The 22785-nt window shown below is 39.3% G+C and overlaps 1 protein-coding gene across 1 annotated transcript in view; it reads right to left on the reverse strand.

The window, feature by feature from the left end:
• Nucleotides 1–21821, reverse strand: part of FBXW7 (F-box and WD repeat domain containing 7) — a gene marked incomplete at both ends in the record, with an annotated part of 122445 nt that extends 100624 nt beyond the window's left edge. Inside the window, one exon of the mRNA XM_079534285.1 lies at nt 21675–21821. Coding sequence (XP_079390411.1) covers nt 21675–21818 — 144 coding nt within the window. The remainder of the gene's footprint in view (nt 1–21674) is intronic.
• Between the last annotated feature and the right edge of the window lie 964 nt (nt 21822–22785).

Consider the following 22785-nt stretch of genomic DNA (forward strand, 5'->3'; position numbering starts at 1 on the left):
ACAGTAAGATTCCAAAAGTTACTCCTCATTTTTGATTTTGTATTGTTGTGATTTTATTGGGAAGAGTGAATGGATATAATTCGCTCTATGTACATTCACAATATAACCACCGTTTTAAATCCATGAAATATACTGTGAGAGGTAACAGGAGACAAGGCTCAACAGCATATCTGAATACAGAATAATGTCCGAATAACAGAATATCTTCAGCTACATTAGTACAGCAGCATACAGTGCTGAGAAAAGTGCTGAGACTGGAAAAAACAGGCAGGCAGATAATTATACTGGCTTCAAATTCGAAGATGCTGTTGCTTAGTTAGTGAAGCCTAGAAATTTAGCAACAGGACCATAACAACTCTTATTTATGCTAAATACTAAGAAAACATAGACGTTCTCTCTCCAGAAACTCACCATTAAACATCACACGACAAGGGTGACACCTTTTACAAGTGCGGCAGGACAGTAAGGAGTTCTTAAAACCTGTTAGTCTGGGAAACATGGGGCTTGGCTTAACCCCTCCTGCCCCTCTGCAAAAGTAAGTTAAAGGAGTTCATGGGTCTGAGGTTGTTGTGATAGCTTTCCAAGCTGACCCCACACCTCTGCAGTGCTCAGCATTGTGTTCACCTCTTCCACATGCTTTTCTACTCTCAAACTGTAAGACCTACAAGTACCGAAAGCCCTCAAGGTCAGTTAGACAGCTTCACTAACAGTAAATGTAATGTGAATGCATACAGAGATCTTCCCAGCTGCTCGACAGAACAAATATTTAAGATTTTTTTTAGGCAGCTCAAGGTCTTTTATTTATACGTAAAAAGGCAGAGAAAGGAAGGTCACACTCCTGCTCTTGCTTTCTGGAAGGAACTCCAGTAAAGCCATGCTGAGTGCATATTATAACACACTAATTAAGCTCTAGCTTCCAACAGAGGCAACCAAACCCAGAACAACTGCTCAATAGCACACTATATTGGATATCGTGCAGAAACAAGTAGTTTTGTTTCAAAGCACCTCAATGAAGTAGCTGAAACCTGATGATTTTATCTAACAGGCAAGAAGCAACAACATCCAACCACTGAATGCTGAAATCAGAAAAATCCAAATGGAATTAAATAAGAGAACAGCAACTCACTGTAACAGCTTAGTAGGAAGACAGTTAATCTATCACCAGTAGGTCTTAAATTAGAAAAATACTCCAGGTCTAATACGCACATTTAAAAGCTGCGGAACACTATGCACAAACACAGTTAGCAGAATGCCATTAGCCTGCCTCTGCCTGGAAACACACACAGGCAGCCTCCCCTCTATTCCAGCAGACAGAGGTGAAATGCAGATGCACTGTAGAGTTAGATCAAGACTACCAAGCTTAATGTACAGGGCAGCAGCTGGCACAGCCAAAACCTTAAGGTAAAATCTTAAGGTAAACAGCCAGAATCTCAAGGTAAATCCTTCTTCAGCATCTGCAACGGTTTGGAAACAGAAAAAACCTACAAAATTCAGCACTGCATTAGGCTGAACTGCTTTCAGAATCCATTCACACAGACTGGTACCTAGCATGCTGCTCCTGTGCAAAGCAGCATCGTAAGAGCAATACACAAATAACTTCCAAGCAGAGCTGCTCATTATTAATGCAAAGTATTTGAAGGTAAAAGCAAAACATCATTTGGCAGCACGAGTGCTGCCATTAAGATGCTAGGTCTAAAAACCTCAAAGTGATTTATGGAGTACCCAGCTGACTTCTCTGTCTCTGTTTCTTTCCTGTCCACTAATCATAAAAGTCATTTTGGGTCCATTTCCCCAAATTATGGGTTTTACTGATAGCTAACTGCAATTTTAGCAGATGGCTGGTGTCAGCTTCTGGCAAAATGGTAGCGTGATTTCTTGGTCAGAATCTCTAATTGAAATGCTGCAGAAGTGCAGCACAAACAGGCATATAACCAGAAATAAAAGGTTAATTTGGAACACAGAAGAGGTGGACAAAATAGGTAAAATTCAGTTGAAGTGGGGGGGAAAGACCTTGAAAACAGAAAGCAGCTGTTAATTTTAAAATGAATTTAATTTGTTTAAATAGAAGGAAGGAGAAGAAATTAACATTAAGTACTAACTCTAGGTTAGTACTTAATAAGTATACTAAACTCTTCTGTACCTCTGAACTGTTTGAGATGAACAGCTCTAGTGTATAATGACACCAAAAGCAGGTGAAAACCCACACTTTCATTGAAAAGCATTCCAATGGTTAAACAAGAAAGGAAAACATTGTAGGACAGAAGCTGAGGAAAGCATGAATCAAGGCTAGTGACTAGAATTTAAAAATATTTAAATCTAAACTATTAGAAGTGTTTAAAATTCAGTATTTCCCATTTCAAGCAACTTTAACATTTCTATTTGCATTTTTTGTTTTCATTTGCCTATTCATTAAATAAGTTTAAAGGATTATTATCTATAATGTTCAGCTGTTATGTAGCCCTAATTGCTAGGGGAAAAAAAATTAAGTAATTCTGTTAGCACTGCTAATGCAGCTGGGAGTAAAAGGCTGCAATATATTACAGTTAAATTGGTTTTGGTTGTTTTTTGTTTTGTTTTTATTTAAGTTTGACTCAGTAGAGTTATCAACTGAATTGCTCATATAAGAAAAGGTAGCTGGGAATCAGGTCATGAAAGAAATTACACTTCATGCAATCAACACAAGATACTAATAGCTGTGTGTTTTACCATTTTGAGAGAAAAAACCAGATCAGAACCATTCCCATGAGAGGTTGCAGTCAAAGAACAAGCAATATATATTTTATGAAGAATATCTATCTGTCCATTGTCCCAATTCTTACCTTACAAAATGTTCAGCTGTGTGTATTCAACCTGATTTTGTGCAGTATCAACTTGGCAATATTGGCTCAGTCCTAAATACTCAGTTTTCAAAGATGAACTCAAGAAACATACTTCATACTGTTAGTCAATGAACTCATTAAATGCCTTTTTATCAACATCTGATACAAAGTCTTTGACTTTTTTTTTCCTTTTAATAAAAGAAATACAAATAAAGAAGAACAGCAGCATATACCATGCTTGCTGAAATCTGTTGTTAGTTTGCTTTCTCTGTATCTTTCACATATGACTTAAGGAAAAAAAGGTCACCTGCTGAGCACACACTGGCTACTTTGCACTATGTTCTCTGCATCACCGGGAGGCTTTCCGGCAGCAGATCGAAGCTCTGACCTTGCAGAACACCACAGTGCTTGCCTGGTTTGAAGGAGGAAGATAACCCAACTCATCAAAAAAAAAAAAAAAAAAAAAAAAAAAAAAACCACCTCTGGCCTCTGCCCAGACAGATACTTAACAGGCTCCGGTGGAAAAATGGAAATGGTTGCAATTACTGTTATTAGTTTAATGCCCTTAAGAAAGCTCTCTGTGAATCTTACTCCAGTCACTGATTAAGAAGCATGGTTCAGCAGCAGAATATTTGGATGAAATAACAGGCAGCAGAGACAGATCCTTTTCTGAGACTAATACCACACAAGACACCACTGCCCCTCTGCCACAGAATACTTCTGGTCAAGCCCCATCAGCAGCCAACTACCTGAGAGTCCCCAGACCCTCTCCAGACAAAGTCAGGAGTCAACAAGGTCACCAGTGAGAGCAAACAGACACCATGCTGCCAGCCCACCAAAAGCAACTAAAGTGACCTGTTTTGAGGACAGCAGCCTGCAACACGAGCACCTACTAAGAAAATTAAATTCTCAATAAAAAAAGCCAAATTTCATTGCTAATATTGTGGATCTAAGCTTGGCTATTAAGGCTGACAGAAGCCACAGATTTAAGGCCTCAGCCAATACACAGGCCCAGCAACTTGCTATCTTTTGAACTTCACATGGGAGCAGTAGAGAAATGTTACTTTTGTGTTACTTTGCAGAGATCAGGAAAATGTTAGGGATGCATTTTTTTTTTAATTGAAAGCTAGTGATATGTTCTTTTTCTTCTCCACATCAATATGGATACATTGGCACAACTAACTCACCTAGAATATGAGAAAAGACATGCCAGTAAAAGCTGCTTGATACTAACTTAGCAGTATCCACACTGCAGAAGGACAAGGCAATGAAAGCAGGAATAGAGAAGAGACTTCCGCTGCCCTGAGGTACATCAGTGCACTTCTTCATACAATTCTTTTATGCAGATACTGTCAGAGATCATATCAACATAGTGTGGCACAGCTTGAACTGACAACAGCAGCAACATTCTTCTTGGTGTACTGAAAAGCTTCCTAACTTCACCATCATCATACACACAAAGTAGGTAAGGGGTAAATCCTACAAAGTCAGTGCGGAGGCCAAGCACCCAAATCAAATTAAGCCAAAGAGAAACAATTTATCCTTTCATTGCATTTCTTCTCTCTTCCTTATCCTTTCCCAAGCACTGACAACTGAAATCTTCAGTTTTCTAGTTTGACTCATTAGCTGCTAGTATTACCCATCAACATTTACAACAACCAGTTAAGTAAATGTCAACATTTCAGAGCATTTTTCCCCTCTCCTCCTCTTTTATATTAATCCTTTGTTTTTGACAACACCTACGAATTGATCACTTGTTAGCAGATATCTGAAGAGTTAAAAAGGCACTTTAAAATCTCTTCCTTATACAGACTGCTTTAAGTCTAGGATGGACAGCATTCAGAAACAGCATCCTCAACTCCTGCCTCTCTGTAAAAATGTGTTTGTGTCACCTGCCTGACAAAGCAGTAGAGGAAAGAGTTACCAATTCAAAACAAATGCCTTTAATCAGCCACCATAAGCATGTGTCTGATACAGACTGCCATTCACCAAAACACCACTATGTCAGGGCTACAACGATGTACCACCGCATCTCATGCTGATGAGGAAAGGCCGGGATAGTTTATTCATGACAGTGAACCTGTCAAAATGGGAGCTGTAAACTAGCAGAGGCACTAATGTCATTGCCTTGACCCACCTTTACTACAGGGCAATCCATCCTCCTGACTTTCCAAGGGCAGTCAGTGCAGATGCACACAGTTGAAGAGAATCGCTATCCTTCTAGATAGCAGAGTCCAAAGCACAAGCTGTATCGATCACAGAGCATGCTACTCCCCATGCAGACCTGATGTCCAACCCCACTGCTACATCAGGTGTACAGAGTTGCAAAGGTCAGCTGCTATGCTACACAGCTGCCACTCAGTTCTTAGACACCAGCACATTTCTGAAGCAAACAGATGAAGTTACTTTGGCCACCATGAAGGGTGCCTTGCTGTTCACAGGGAGATTTGTCAGACAGCTGATAGCAGGTGGAAATCCAAAGCAGTTGATATTGTACAGTCTGCGAGAGAAGACTGTCTCATACGTGCCACATACAGCCTCAAAGTGATAGGAAAGGGAGCCTGAAGAATCTAATGCAGAAGAGAATGGAACAGAAGAGAAACAGAACAGAACAGATCTCAAGGATACAAGGAACATTTGTAGATATGGTAAGTAGGGCACATTTCTATGTTGGTCATTAATTTCCTAACAGAGAAAAGATGTTCAGTAAAAAAAAAAAAAAAAAGTCAAATACACAACTCAAACAAAACGTTAAGGCCAATTTCACATTATTTCAGAATACTGTCTTATCCCCAGCACATAGGTGTTGAGTTGTTTTATTTCACTACGGCTGTTTCTAATGACATAATTCTAATTTGGAAGACTTGCTGAATAATACATTGGTTAGCAGTAGCTGCAGCACCAACAAGAACAGAGTGTCTGTACTTGCCCTTCAGGGAAAACCTGGCTGATTAGATTTTGTCTTATGATAGGCACAGCTTGAAGACTGTAAATTGCTCCTTATAGTAATCACTCGCACTGCAACAACCCAAGGCTTTTACTACTGGTAAGGCTCTCTCACAGAGCAGCTCAACTTCTCAAGAAGTCTAGTCCTAAAGTGACAAAAACAGAAGATAGTATAAACCAAGCTTATAACATGATGCCCAATTCATCCACCACAGCTTTCACACCTGTTTCTGTCTTAGTTTTTCTTATAAACCACACTTGGGCTTCCACATTCTCAGATGCAAGGCTGATTAATAGATGGTACCAAACTATCCAAAATTCAAAAATCACTTTGTGGTCACCAGAAAATCGGAGCTAGCTATCTGCTCAACAGCAGCTTCATTACACAAAATAACTACAGTTGAATTAAGATATTTGCATTTCCATTTCAAACATTTTAACACTTGAGAAATATCTGGCTAACAAATTTTTTTCATCCAGTAAGGATCCAAGAGAGAAATAGGGCTTTGAGAAACGCTTGCATTTCCTAGTGGCATCACTTGTACATTTCAAAGACTAGCAAGAACATACTTCCTACTCAGCGTGGTACTAATACACGGGTGTTCATTCTTATGAAATTCATAGCCATTCTCAAAGGTATGTAGTTAACATGGGGCAGCGACACCAACAGGGGCTACAGACCTGCACTTGTTACTTAGATTGAGACAAGAATACGCACCCAAGCTAAGCCATTTTCAAGGGCAGACACGGACCTGAAACCCCATGCTCCTTAAGTGCTTCAGCTATCTTGATTCAATGAGAAATAACAACCACGACACCAAAGGCACCAACTGTTGCAAGAGTAGGTAATAACTCTTTGAGCTATCAGAAAGTATTTTGTAAGCTTTCTAGAATGAAGCGCACAAGATTTATTTTGCTCACATTTCCTGACACATGAATTAAGCTCCTTAAATAAACTTCCAGAAAAAACAAAGGTGTAGGTAGATGCATAAACTCTTCCTGAGCTATAGCCCAGCTTCTCCTCAACCTGCTTATGGCTGTATCCAACCAGATCCCCTGACATACCTGTGCACGTAAAGCATCATTAATCCACTCGAGTCAGAATGAGCCAGCTTAGCTTAAAAGTTTAAGTTCTTAGCAAAGCAGATTTGTTTTGCCTGAAATAGATTAGAAAGCAACTGCACGAGCAGTACCACAATGCAATTAGAGACATGCATCCCAGAGTCCCAATGGAAATGGCTGATGCAGTCACCATGCCACTCCCAATGATACTTGAAAAGGCATGGATATCAGGTGAAGACCCTGGTGACTGGAAAAAAGACAATGCCACGTTCATTTTTAAGAAGGCTAGAAAGGGGGACCAAGGGAACTACAGCCTCACTGAACAACCGTATGGTGCAGCTGACACACTTGAGGAATGGGATGCCGGCCTGAGACCTAAAGAGACTGCAGCAGGGAGCCCAGGGAAACCTCATGAGGTTCCACTAATCCAAGTGTGAGGATTTGCACCTGGGTCTGGCAATTCCTACTATCCATGCCAGCCAAGTCTGCTCACTGCAATCCAAGAGCACCCACTTAAGAAATAAAAGCACACTTCAAATTTATATTTTGCTCTTTTTCACAGCTTCGCCACACTCATAAGAGCCACTGGAAGCGAAACAAGGATTTCAACTTAAGTCTTACCAAGAAGTTGGCACCTACAACTTCTGAAGTTCTAGAGGTAAATTCAAACTTAGAGGAATCAGGTGAACCACAGAGGTGACATATAGAGACCAACTGCTACCTTCCACTCCTCCTTTTTAAGGAGCAAACAAGTTGCAAGTTTGATGAAGATGACCAGTTTTGTCCAGGGAAGAAACTATTGTTATTTTGTTCATAAATGAAGAATGAAGCACTGGTCAAACTGAATTATCAGAATAATCATCTCATGACCCTAATTTGTAGGCCTCTTCCTTTGGCAGTCATTGTCATAAACGATCATTCTGAGATAGCTCTTGAGAACAAAATTTCAAGGACGAAAAAAAAAGGCCATGCAAACACCCAGATGGCAAACACACCACAGAATTTACTACTTGGCCAAAGTACTTACCTCCCAAAATAGTTTTACTTCCTAAGGTACTTGCAATAACCTCATAAATCTAGCAAATACAAAACAAGTCTACAAACACAAGTGAAGACATCACCAATCCCCTCTAGATAGACTTCGAAGAGACATTCATGCAAGGCCACATACGTTCCACAGCTGCTAACTATGACAAAGGGTCTTTTAAAAGATGAAGAACACAATGGTTTTCCCACAATTACACTACAAATACTCACGTCTGCTTCTGTTCTGCTACCACTTTATTTACTTCTCCAGAAAGGTCTGAGAAAATAATTTTGCCTAGTACTCCTTATCTATGGACAGAAGGCAGGAAAGTAAGACTGTTTATAGTACTATCCAAAACTAAGGAGCTGAAAAAATAACCTTTTGACATTTCTTAAAAAAATATCCTTTTGAAATTAACTTCCAGGTTAACCAAATTGTGCTACGCTATTCAGGGAACAACCAAACGTGTGATGTTTAAAGCACTTAAAGCATCCCCTGGATGAACAGATTATCATCAACCAATCAATAACACTTCCACAAGTTTTATTTGTTTTAAACAAAGCAGTAATGTGAAGGAGAGAGCAGAAGGTAAGATGTTCCATGTACATGCAGTAAGTTTGACCTGTCTGAAAACCTAGTGATTTCTAGCTACAAAATGCAGAATCGTTGTTGAGGAGTACAGTGTGCTCTTACCAAATCCTCATCAAAAACAGAGATAGCCACAGAGTGTTCACAGATGTTGTAATATGTTGTAGTAAGTAGAAGAAATAGGATGCAGGTCAATCTACATCAACTGAATCTCTTCTATTCTGGCAGCAACAGCGCCATTCTCTACTTCCAAGACAGCTTAACACAAAACCCAATGAAATCAACACTTGTGGGTCACAAATTCACTTATATTTTATAAAGGAGTTATTATATGTTTACAAGATGTGATGAGAAGTCCAAAATATATTTTTATTTTGAGAAGTATTTGCAGTTGTTTTTGACCTATCATTCACTTGCTTATGTAATGACCACATGCATGCCAACTGTATGCTTCAGCAGTAATAATGAAAGACAGCAGGGGTAGTGAAAGATTGTAATTAAATGGCATGTCCAAGCTCTGCCCTTTTGAGAGAAAATCAGAGGGAAAGTCAAGTCTGACGTATCTTTCAGAGTATTACCATACCCTGTGAGAGGATCTAGGAAGTTAATCTATCCCTGCTTGTTTATACATTACGTTTACCCTTTCCACTGAACAATACCAACAATTAAGCAGCCTCCGTACATTTCTGAAAACAGTTCAAGTCTAGGAGCTGTGTGAGAAGCACAACAGAGCTCATTTCTCAGTGTGTGTATCACCCATTAATAGGTTATAGTATGTAATGTAAAACCCAAATACAGATGCTTCCATTTGCCCAAGTACAGATTTGACAAATGCTAATCAGGACTTATCACTGTCCATAAACAAGTAACTCTCCAAAGAGAACAAAGCAAGACTCTCTTGCACAGTGGAGTCCACTATTTATGCTTTGTAACAGATAGATCAGCTTATCAGAATTCACAAACCATAGGTTAAGAGAAGGAATATGGAAAAAAAAAAAAAATCAACACACAGTTGCTTGCAACACGTAGATTTGCTGCTTGCTGGTTCCTTAAACATAGCACAAGGAAATCAAAGTGCTGACACAGGAAAGTGGGACTTGCTAATGATATGACAGAAATGGCATATTTTGAACAGAAATCCGAAGTTTAACTCAAAAGCTGTATGTTACAACTAAGAATATTCCAGGCAGGTGTGACAGCTTAAAACTAGAAGTGAACTAAGTATACAGAGATAGCAAGGGGAAAAAAAATATGAAGAGTGGAATAAATTATACAAAATAAGGCCTCAGACGAATTATAGATAATTCATTACTAGATACAGAGTAAACTGAATCAGATGTGTTCAATGCCTGTAGCCAAGAAAGTGCATTATTGATCTACTCTATTACGCAGGGCTTGGAAAAAGTTGACGACTCAGGAGTAAGTGTTCCAGCATATCAATTTTTATATTTAGCAACAGCTGAAACAAGCAGAAACGGACACTTCATAACATTAGTACTTGATTGTTTATTTTATCCTTCAAGACAAATTGGCTTTATGCATCTAGAAGAGGAACACTGTCACGAAGTCAAAAAACTCAACTCCTTAATTTAATAATATTTAAAGCTTCTCTTACAATTGAGATGAAGGGATTCCAAGCAGCATTGTCCTTGCAACACAGTGATATTGCTATGAACAAGACTTTCCTAATCGAAAATGTAACAGTCAAGATATTAAACCAACCAAAAGAACACCAAACAGACTAATACATGAAACAGCTGCAGCTCAGCATGGAGTATCAAAACAACTTGAGAGGCAGACTATTTATTCGCCACAGCCAACTTTTCAAGATCACAGATTTGCACAAAGGCTGCAAAACGTGGTCCAAGTATCATATCATGAATGTGGTAAAAAGATACTCAAAGGATATCGTGTGGCACCCCAAGCAAAAACTGAGTTACTTAAGCGGCATAACAGATTTGCAACGGGATCCAAGGAAAAAGCCACTGACTGAGTAAACATGCAAAAACACATTCGGGTCTTTTACTCGAAGACTACAAACAAGAGGTTCTCTCATATCTAGCAGTAACAATATTTTGACTTGGAGACATCAATAATTTTTACAGAATCAAAAAAAAAAAAAAGGAGAAACAAAATGACCTGCATTTCTCAGCAGCAAAGATAGCTTAAGCAGCTCTCTGACAACTTGTTGCTTTTTTAAAAAAAAAAAAAAAAAAAAAAAAACCTGAAGGTATAGCTGCATTCAGACAGCGTGAGTAAATGCATGAAAACTTACTTGTGAATAGAAGCAGCTAAATAAAATTTAAAAATACCAGAACATCCTTACTGTTTCCCCCTCAAAAAGCAATGCCAACCGCAAGTGAAGCTTGGTACCATCTGCCCCCTACACGTCATCAGGACATCACCACAGCAATCCTTCTAGAAGCAGCAGCACAAGATTTAAGTATTCAACTACTCAAATTTTCCTGTTCAGGGAATTAGCCACACATTTGCAAAGCTGCACACGTTGATACAAACCTGAGGCAGTAACAGAAATTTTCTTTCCCAAAATCAAGTGACGTTTTTCATGCCACTTTTTTGCTTCAGCTTGTGATGCTTTCAAATAAATGCTTTACTTTCTTATTTAGCCCTTCTCCTACTAAATAAAGCATGCTTATTAACACACAGCATAAAATACTCATCTACTCCCAAAGGAGCAGATACGCTTCCAGGTGAAGACAAAGAACTAGAAACATTAAGCTTAATCAAGACAGCCATTATGCTACAGATTTCTCAACACATAAATTTACCCTGAAGTTGCTTGTTCAAGATAAGAGCACAGTTGGCACCAACAAGAGAATCTTACTAATTGTTCCAGTTCAACTCAAGTACCTTACAAAAGACAGGCAAGACCGGCTCACCTGTTTAACTCAAAATTTAACTTATGTTAGGAAATCCCACAGCAAGCCATCTTACTGTTACCTGTTAAGATACTACAGACAGGAGAGCTGTTCCAACAACTTCCACAGGGAAGAGCACCGCTAAGGAGCTAAGGTCTAGGCTGCAATAACTGCAATCCTAATTCTATCTTGTCTTCTGTTGTTGCTCCTTAATCTTAATGATAGCATCTCTTAATGACACATTTTTACTGCCAAGAGTAAAAAGTTTCTCAGCTACTCAGTAATTTCCATATTGATTTTTCATATTTCACTTCATTTTCTTCTGGAGACCATGCAGGATATTTGAGAAGTGTACTTCTTACATTAGCAGACATAAAAGGACTCGCATTAAAGGCTTGTTTCATAAGTAACAAGAACAGGAGGCCACTGGCTTTTAGCACTTCTGTAATCCACTGCAATTACACGGACAAGAAGTCACTCTGTGTATTAGCACTGAGTGAAACAGCCTCTACTGACATACGGATAGAAAATCCTGTAACCACTTGCTACTGCCAGCACATTCAAGTACACCAGATGACAGTTGAAGTACTCAGGACAAATTAAGACCTAGTTGTTAAAATCTCCATATATGTTTGTCCTGAACTCACCTGCATCTGTAAAACAAATGTTGCACTCATATTTCAACATATGTAAATGCCTGAAAAGGTCCTAAATTTTTTGAAGAGATTAAGAAGGAAAACAACTCTCTTCATGCTATTGTTCACCTTTTTTTATGGTTTGCTTTTATGGTTAATTTTTCCTGTATTTTTCATGCCTAAAAAAAAAATTCGCTGATCCTTCTACACTGAAGAAGAGAAGAAAACTGCCGCTCATAGCAAAGCTGATACGTAACAGCTATTACAGCCGAGCCGTGGCTAGTCAGGATCTTTGCATCTGTCTTGATGAAAACAGTCCCTGTCCTACAGTGAAGATTTCCCAGACTCCGAAAGAGTAAGTCTCCTCCCTTTATTCAAGTATGGTGCAACAATTATGGTACAAGACTGCGTTTGACATTTTTTAGATACACCTAGCTAGTTGGAGGAGGTGGGTTTCCCATTCAAGGGGCTCAAGCAGGATCTGAAACGCTCCAAAACCCAAGTCATATTTGTTACTTGTGGCAGCCACTTAGGGTAACAGCTCACAACCAACAGGTGTGACTTACAACCTGATTTACAGAGGTATAGGGCCACGAGGAATTTGGAAGCAGAGAACTACTGGGAAAAGATTTTCATGTAAACAATTACCATCACAAAATAGTGAAAGGATTGTTAAACCTTGCATAAAGCAACATTTAAGTCAAAACAGAAACATAAAAATCTATTCATGTTCTTCATAAATAAAAACATGTCTTCTGTAGGTTTGTGCAGAATGGAAGCAATAGTCACCAGTGTGGTCAGGAAAGTTGTGGTCTACGAAAGATTACTCAAAGTTGCAACTTTTCCATCTTTTGAATGGCAATTACTTTCAAATGCAGTATTATTTATCCCCCACCAATTCTTGTGAGAAAGCTCTATAAGTATGAAGCTCAGCCAAAATATTTTAACTACTCATTCTTCTAAACTCAGAAATGCCAGTAGTATGCAGCTAAGCAAGATGCTTAATGTACTTAAAAAACAGTCTGTGTACAGGGATCACAAGATACATTTTTACAGGAGAAACTATCAATGAACACATAAAAAGCTTAAAAAGCCTTGGTTACAAAAATGGATTGTGTGAATACAATATTGGAAAGTCTCCAAATGCATCTGTAAGCATGTATATACTGACAGCTGTTGCAGCTTTCCCATTCTCCAAGATGAAAGCTAACAGCAGATCAGCTAGCATGCACATATATTAAAAAAATAATAATTAAAAAAAAAAAGTCAAGCCTCAAATGGAACTGATAGCAACTACTGATGTTACTAACTGTTACTAACTTGAATTATTGGGTTGCTAATTCATATTTTCTTTTAAATTCAGCTGGCACACCACAACAATTCTGATGTATTGCACTAAATTGGCAACATGATTTTCACAACTTAAGATACCGAATCATCACTGTATTAATGGTACATTTCTACGTAAAAAGAAAACCGTTAGTGACCTATCATTCATCAGTAAATTCCACACAATTATAGGCTGCCACAGCATTAAGAGGAAAAGAAAAAAAACCAGAGCACTGCTTCCCTAGCTCCTGCACTACCTCTCAGTCCACATTGGCTATTTCTTGTTTTCCTTGGTTTAAGTCATCTAAAACTGCTCAAGAAATAGTTTGTTGTCATTCCAGATATTATGAAAACTAACTGTGGCTGTGGGTAGAAAAATACTTCTGTGTATAATATGAATATACCATAATTTAATTATATTACTCCTTGTCCTGAGTATTGACCATGGGCATAAGCAGCTGGAGGAATGAGAGATGAAATCTGCATTCTTTGAGGAAAGGGTGGGAAAAAGGGACAAACTGAATATTACTGACAACAGTGCACCTGGGAAAGAAAAAACAAAGAAAGTGACCAGGGCAAGCAAATGGAGGAAAATAGCTTGGAGGGAAAAAAAATAAAAAGTAAAAATAACAGAAAAGGCTCTGATGACAGCTGCATTAGCTGACACACAACCCCCCATGGCTGGCAACAACACTACCCAGGTACTGGTGAAGACATGTCAGAAAGGAAACTGAAGGAATAAGACCCATATTTCCAAAAAAGACTAAAGAGACCATGAAAAAAAAAAAAACCCCAAATGCTTAAAAGATAGGGACAAGTTCGTGTTCTTTTTTTTTGCCCAACTCCAGATGTGGGAATCTGAGTCATCATTTCTTTCTGCATATACATTATAACAGTCCCACTTTCTCTTTTGTGTCCTTAGGGCCTGTATATATATATGCCCGCAAAACACAGATATAACTGCTGAGATTTTTTTTTGCTCTCATTATTCAGTGGAAGCACAATAAAATATGCCTTAGAAACATCATATTTCCTGGGTTGCTCAATGCTATGGTACATACGGTATGTTTTGCTGTTGACTGCTTTATCTTAGTAGCAAACAATATGAAAGCGATTTTGTCTGCTATTTGAAGACAGGATTGCACTTGAACTTAGCTAAAGTTAGCTGCACTGAACTTAACTTTGATATGAAACCTAGACCACAGCCATTTTAGAGCTCAAAGCACTGCTACACCACAGCTTCACCTCTTCCATCTTTTTCGGTTTTGTTCTGTTCTGGTTTTGTTTTGTGGGGCTTCTGGGCTGTTTTCTGTGCTGTGGGAGATGTTCCCGCCCCAACTGCTACGCTCTGAGAACAGAGCTGAGGAGTTGATGTAACTCTATGCCTTTCCCAGATAGGAAAGATACTGACGCAGGCCTGGAGTGCTTCGCTCCTTCATGCAAAGGCTGGGCATTCTCACCAACAACACTCAGGAAAAACAAATTCTTGTTCCTTCATTCTCCGATTGTTAAGGAGTATGACTGAGTTCTGGATCCTCAGCCAGCATAGACATCTCATGCATAGCTGCTTCCAACAGCTTTAGCTGCAACATCAGGAACTTCTTTGGGTGGTTTTTTTTTTTTGTTTGTTTTTACCATGGTTTTATGTTTCTAATATCAGCAGAAAATAACCCCTACTTCTCAGCACACAAAACTTATCTATTCATACACAGCCACCTCCATATAGAAGACAAAACACCTGAGATAGTCAATCTCTCACTCTCATCAGGTCCTTTTGAGAGGAATAGAACTTTGGGAAGAAAGGAAAGGAAAAGAAGAAAAAAAGTTTCAGGAGCTGCTGCCAACTCCGTACAGATGCCAGAGAACGGTTCAATGAGATCCGGCCACTTTTAGATGCTGAACAACAGTAACCTCAAGCAAGCAAACAGCTTAAAAACTCTGAAAACAGTAGGTACAGACTGAGATACAAACTGTAACAGAAGGTTCTAACCTTTCATTAGCTCAGACTCACCTGAATGTCCTAAGACATTGAACTGTTACTGACTCTGCAAAGGCTATGGATATGCCTCCAAGCAATTTTTATTGCCAGTATTAAGTTGCTGATCAAAACAAGGGATTTAAAATATAAATGCTGACACAACCCTAACTACAGTGTTCTGCACAGCATAGAGGCAGAGCTGTAATTAAAAAAGACAGCCTACATCAAGTAAAAAGCTTCAGTGCAAATCTTTTTAATAGATCAATACGGTATCACCAGTGACATCTCAGAAGGGAAGATAAAGGTAAAAAGAGTAGTCTTATGGAATTAAGAAAAATCATAGGTACTAATGAAAAAATAAATCTTTTGAAGTCTCTGGACAATAAGTTGTTAAGCTTACAATTTAATTCTGTGATTATCTGCGAAGTATAATGTACCAGCATGCAACATGTTTGCTCCTCTACTTTTCTTCCATTACTGTGTAAGTGCAAAGACAGTTTAGGACATAGGTTTTAAAAAAAAAAAAAAAAAAAAAAAAAGCTTCTAAACAAAAAAAAAAAAAAAAAAAAAACCATTAACATTGTTAGAGAAAGTTCTACTGGGAATTTCCAGAATAGAAGCTTTAAGAAGAAAATGTACCACAAAAAAAAAAATCTTTGCCATCACTTTATTAAACTGTGTTTGAGCAAGTACAAGTACAGCATTCAGCTTACAAGGTGTAAGATACTTTTAAGCAACTGAAAGCCTCGCAAGAATGATCAGAAAGGTTCATACCAAATCAACCTTATTCTTCACGTATCCCTTCTAACAACTTCTACTAAGGCTAAAAGTCAACAAGAGCCACAATAAGACAAAATTCATTTGCAGAACTGTCAGGAACATGAAGCTACCAGTAGGTAAAATGTTGTTTGGAGGGTCTTTCAAACCAGCCTAGCCCAGAATGCATGGTCGGTTTTGCTCCAGTGATATTTCTGCTTGTCTGAACACCTCCATTGCCATGGAGGCACTTCACTCCCTATGGCTTGCTGCTGTCTTGCATAATTTAACAAACAAGAAGTAACACCTGTAAGGGACTATGGAGTGGGAAAGTTATCAAAAAATGCATACAAAAATTTCATTAAAATTGTCAACACTTAATCTGAACCTCTAGAACCCCACAGTCCTTAACACTGTTTACAGGACAGTCTGTGCAGTAGCACTTGTAATGCCCTTGGTCAAACAGTAATGGTACTCAAGTCACAACTTAGGATACCAGTCTGTTGGAATCAAGAAAATCTACCAACCTGGTAAACCATACCAATTCGGTACCTTGGGGAGCTGTCATCTCCCCCCCATCCTAAATTTAACTTTGAGCAAGAGGATACTGCTCTCTCTTACACTGCTGTCCTTCTGATAATGCCAATATTGATAGCAGTAATACGATTCTACTGCTAAGTGCTGCTGTTTACTGCACAGCCAACATTTTTTCCATTTTACCAACAGTGAAAAACAGTACCAAAGAAGTTATGCATTGCTGGTTTGGGTTTTGTTTGTTTCAGTATGTTAAAAAAGAGAGAAATCACATGACCTTGAGAAAGACCACAGAAAATTGAAACACCAATACAGAAAGGAATCATTAAAAGAGTTAACGGATAACAGGACAGATGATGCTGGGTGACAGCTTTGCAGTGCTGAGGAGTTTGCATCAAAAGGATGAGGGAGATGCTCTGAGAGTCACTGCAGCTCAAGCTTGGGTTGCAGATAGAAAGGAAACCTTTGCTATTCTGCAGTTGGCCAGACCAGACGACAGGATAGCTCCTCTGTCCTCAAGTCTGTTCATTCTTCCACTGTCCTCCCCACAAAGTTTCTCAGCATGCCCCATCTCACACATACTGTATCTTTCCTCCTTTCAGTTCCTCATCCTCACCTCTATCCCCTCACTCAAACAGTGTAAAAGAGTTTTTGCTTCTTGATTATTCAGAAAAAACTGGCTGCTGCTATTTAGATATTGAACTTACTCCAAGGATATTCACCATCCATGACTCTCCAGCTTCCGAGTCACAAAACCAGGTGCTCACTGGTGGGAAGGCAGAACTATGCAGAGATGCACCAGGTTAAGCAAGAAAGCACAAACCAGTTAATTCATGAAAACTGTAGGCCACCTAAGAATTCAGCCACTCTTCTCTCTCATTATTTTACAACTACAGTAAGCTCTTAATGCAAGAAGAAGGCATCCAACAGCACAGCTGAAAGGGCTACAAGAAATGCATAGTGCCTGGAATACTCTGCTGGAATACTCAATGCCCTTACTATAAGGCCGGTGGTTTTTTTTGGGTCATAAGCAAAACATGGAAAGCTGGGATCTCTACAAAAACAGACTTTAAGTTTTAGTTCTTCAACAGCATGTTCAATGAAAGCTAAGTGTGAAAACACATTTTCATGAAGAGCTTAAGTTTATTACAGGTCTTGACCTAAAAAGGTAAACTTAGGCTTCTTTTGTATTACGTACCTAAATAGATATTTTCCTGTAACACAGCTAGTCATTTTAATAAAAGGTTTTGATTTTTGTTTGTTTGTTGCTTTTTTTCTTTTTTTAAAGCCATTAGCTTTACAAAGATAAATTTAGCCCTGGGGGAGTTGCCAAGTTCCTTTTAGAACCATTAGGACTGCCATCTAAAATGCAGAATTACAATCAGAAATTTTATTTCTGAGAGAACAAAGCCTGACAGTCAGATCCCACGATAAGTTTCTGAAATCACCATTTTCAAGGGTGGCTGGAAACAAGCACGAAAACAAATCCCAACTCCAGCTTCTGTGTTTTCTCTTCATATATATATTTACACACACGCAAACATACACTTGTGCACACGCAGACTGCCTATGGCCAACAAAAGCAGAATCAGAACTGGTTGTAGTGCAGGTGGTATCAGTGCTCTTTTAAGGCTAAGTCAGGAGGGAATGAAGGTCTGCGCTAGAACACAAATTATCAGAACTTCTCCAAGGACTGAGATATTTTAAGTCATACAGTAATTTATTCATTTAATTCTTGCAAAGATTGGTAAATCTCAGAATCACAGCATGACTTGGTTTGGAAGGGAGTTCAACGATCATGAATCTCAAACCCCCCTGCCACAAACAGGGCCACCAACCTCGCCATTTAATATTAGACCAGGTTCCCAGGGCCCAACCAACCTGGCCTTGAATACCTCCAAAGGGACCACATGGCTTCCCCATTTGGTAAGAAATATTCCAACTCAGGTAAAGCCTTCAGCTCCCTAAAAGGCAGTAGGGGTATACACAACTGTCAGCATGCACCCAGATCCAGGACTATCACATTGCAGCACAATCAGATATAACTAGACCAGCTAAAAAAGAAGAGTAACTGAATAAAACAAAGTCTTTCCAGGAAATATAATTTTATCAGTATTTCTGCAGGAATCACCTGTGGGAACTCCAATTCATCAGGTAAAATGGCTATTAGCAGCACTGACATTTACAGAATTGATATAAATCTTTCATTTTTTTTTTTTTTAAATAAAGGAAAGGTGATGATGAAGAGATGCTCCTGGCCAATACTTTGGGAGATGCTTTAAACATGTGATAGTTGAAGCCTGCAAAATCATCCATCTACAAAGTGCACAGTCAAATTCATTTTGGAAAATGCTATGGCCTAATTAACAGTTAATTTTCAGCAGTGCGTGTGCCATTATGGACAAAGCAGGTTTCCTTCTGACTTTACTACAGGTTTACCATAATATTTTGCCTACTGTTTCATACACAATACCATACACACATAGCATACAAATGTAGTACCATTAATACCAATTAGGGTGCTATACGTGAAGCCCAATACATACATGTGACATCTCCACACAGCGGACAGTGCTCCCCTGTAGCTCCTACTGGAAGGCCCCCCGTTTCTGTAGGCAGGCAGTGGGTGCTGGGATACCCCACAGCTTGGGCAGCTGCAGCTATAGATCTGCTGGTGAGTGCTCGGAACACAGCCCAGCCTAACAGTCCTGATACTGCTGCTAAATTAGTGCCATTACTCATTCTGCTCTGCTAGCACAACAGTACTCCAGCAGAACATATTATCACTACTTACTACTATTTCAGTAATACATTGCTGTCAACAGAAAGGACTTTTTCTTGCCCTGGCTATATTTTCATGGAGTTGTGCACGTTTTGTTGTGCACACAAACCAGCATTTTTACAAGAACCTGTTTTCTGTTTTCTCTGAAAAGCGCAGTTTCCTTCCAACTGTTTTTCTCGGTGATTTACCAAGACTCATTTCTTAAGTGACAAGGCATAATTTATGCTGTCATTGTGTTTAGAAGCTCAATCACGACAACTTTCTCACAAACACTTTTAAAGGATACATTATGGTGGCACAATTCCTAGATACTGCACACTAACCTTGAGAAAGGTGCATTAAAAGTGAAAGCAAACTACTTAAGCTCATTTCTATCATCGGGTTAACTTCTTTAAATTGAAGTGATTTTCAATTAGCCTCTCAAGCCAATAACTGCACTTCCTAATGGTTATTAAAGCAATACAAAGAACTGAAACATGGTCAGATCGCTCCTGAACCCCCACCCTCAAGTCAAGTCACCAGACTCAACAGTCACTGAGGACTCTGGCAGGCTTTGCTCAGAGAAGCCTGCTCCACACCACTACCTTAGAACAGGACTGCTCAGCTTCCAAAAACATGTTTGGGGTCATTCTGCTACTTCAGCACAATGACCGGTTCTTTCAGACTCAAAAACCCATTGTGTGCTGGAGAAAGAGGAACTTTTGTTTCCTTTCTCACGTACAAATTGGTGAGATAGCAACCTATTTCTGCAAGGAGACTGTTCATTTCACAACGTTAGAGCACAGCTAAGAAGGTGACCAAACTGCACACCACATGAGCAGTCAAGGAAATAGGAGTGTGTTCTCATAAGGAAAAATGTGTACCAAGTTGTTTGAACAATCAATTTTCTTTTATTTACCTTCTTTGAAGTGGAAAGCCAAATTACAACTACTGGTTTAAATTGTATGTTACTTGCTCACTGACTGTAATCACAATTGGGTTCAACTGTTACAACTTGAAAATCAGTCCATATATCATTTCTTGAGACATTTTTACTACTTCTAGCTTAGTTAATAGGTATTTAAATCACCTATTGTACACAACATACAGATGTGCTACAGCCTAAGTGACTGTCCTCCTCTAAGCTTCAGTGCACTGAAGGTTTTCTTGTTTCACACTTCAGAGTCCACATGAGACTCTTCTAATTCCTGGTGCGTTTTTTTTCCTTCCGGTTTTCAGTCCAAAACTAGGTATAACAATTAAAAGCTATTTTACTTCCATTAAGCTTCCTATCATGTATGAAATGCCATTAAAAAGCGCAAGCACTCCAAAATAAATGCTTATTCTTGCACCATAGCAGATATAACTTAAGAGTGTATTTTTAAAGTGAGAAAAATTATGCATAAACTATTAGTAACCATTGTCACATACTCTGTGCTCATGCTACTCTCCAATTAACCTGCAGATGAATGCTCTATTATGCACCTTGCAAGACAGAAGCTTAACAAGACAATATGTTTCAATTTTATCAGCCTAAGACAACTTGGTCCAAAAGGCTGACCCAATTAAGCTCCAATTTTGCCGGATCAAAGCTCCAATGACTTTTTCCTACAGTAAAATCCATATTTTCATACGGAATATTTTTTGTTTGGTTTGGTCTCCAAACAGTCAGCTTTAACGAAGGGAAAGGAGGGGAAAAGAGACACAGTAAAGAGGAGGAGACAAAGCACGTGCTTCCAAAACATAACATTTAACAGATAATACACCGAGTAGCAGTCAATGAAGAATTGTTGTCTAGTCTCCCCTAGACCTTGAACTAAGCTTAGAGTGAACCAAAATTCTCAGGAAATGCACGTAACAGGTGTGCTCATGTGATTTATGGATAAGCTGACATTCACAAAATCAGCTAGAAATTGCCAGTTTTACATACAAACAATCATGTAAAGAACCCAGAAGCTGATGAGTAAGTATTAAAAAATTTAAATGAATTTTCATTGTTTTTGGAGAATACAGCTAGAGAAGTTTTTACTCTGACAAATTAGATGTTGCATCTCTTAGCATCTAGCAGTTTCAGAGCAACTCAAGGTAGCAATCAAAACATCCATTAGAGTGCTCCACTTCTCAGAACAAGCAAGCAAGTGGTTGTCAGTGCAGCTAGTAAATCACCTGATCCTATTACAAAATCAATTACTGCAGCGCATTTCTATTGCTATACAACCTGATAATGGCTAAATGATATTGGATAGCTACTGCAAGGTCAAGAAAACTGCTAAGAACATCTCAAATTTGTCTTTTTTCATGTAAATCCAAAATATGCAGCACCCTTTTAATGGTATATTTAGAATGTAAAATATAGTTACCTTCTTCGGCTGATTGAGACATTCAATGGATAGTCTCTGCAACTGCTGTGTTGTATGGCTGAAAGATAGAAGATTGGAGCAGCAAGTCGAACAGCCCAGCCTCTTCATTAAAGAAGAAATAATGCTGCAGCCACAGCCACACATTGACTTACTCAGACGAGTTTATTCCTCACAGAATTAGGACCGACACTGTCCCGTACAGACTCAAAATTGGCCAGCTGCCTCATTCTGCAGCCTACTGGCTGAAATTAGCACTGCTAAGCAGAAAAGCAGCCCATATTTCTCTAAAAAAGATGTCAGCAGTCTCATCAGCAAGTAAAACCTTGCCTTTAAAAGATGTGCACGTTTTCCCGTTTACAAAGTAAGCTGCTCTAAAGAGAAGGCCAGCTGCCCAGCAGAGGAGTAGATGCAGGGAAGGTAGTCCCTCCCAACCGCTCACCGACTTCCTGCTGTGGCTCCCGTCACTTCGGGGCCCTTCTAGCCCCCCCTGCAGCACAGCCTATCCAGGCCAAGCCCCGGGCAGGGGCGGCCACACGAGAAGCACAGAGCCCCACCCTGCCGGCCCCACGCCCCTCATTCCCCCAGCACCCTGCCGCCAGCACCCTGCCTCCTGCTCCCAGCACGCTGCTCTCACAGAGCTGCTGAGTACTGCACCTCCTGTGCCTGGCAAGGACCCTCCAGTCACAAGGGGAGTGTTAAGACCTCACTTGTGCTACGCTCAGACCAACTTCTTGCAATGACTGGGGAAGAAAAAAAAGTCATTTGCCACATCTGAATGCATGAGATAAATGCTACTCAGGTCTATTAAATCCTGAAATAAGAACGGCCACAACAAAGCTACGTGAGTGAGAATAATACTAGAAGAAGAAGTCAACAATAATAATTTAAACCTAGGATGAAAAAAGCATAAGAGAATTTCAAGTACGATGTCAAAAGGTACTGGTACCAACTCTCCGAGCGAGTTACAGACAGCTGGTATAAGCAGCTTTAGGAAGGTCTGCAAGAAGCCCTTCTCTTTGAGAAGGAAAAAGCAGCACAGAAAGGCAGAACTACATCTGACTACTCACTGGAATTAAACAGCTCTCCTAACCTTTAGGAAGTCGTACACCCT

The sequence above is a fragment of the Tetrao urogallus genome, assembly GCF_951394365.1.
Source record: "Tetrao urogallus genome assembly, chromosome: 4".
Classification (NCBI taxonomy): Eukaryota; Metazoa; Chordata; class Aves; order Galliformes; family Phasianidae; genus Tetrao; species Tetrao urogallus.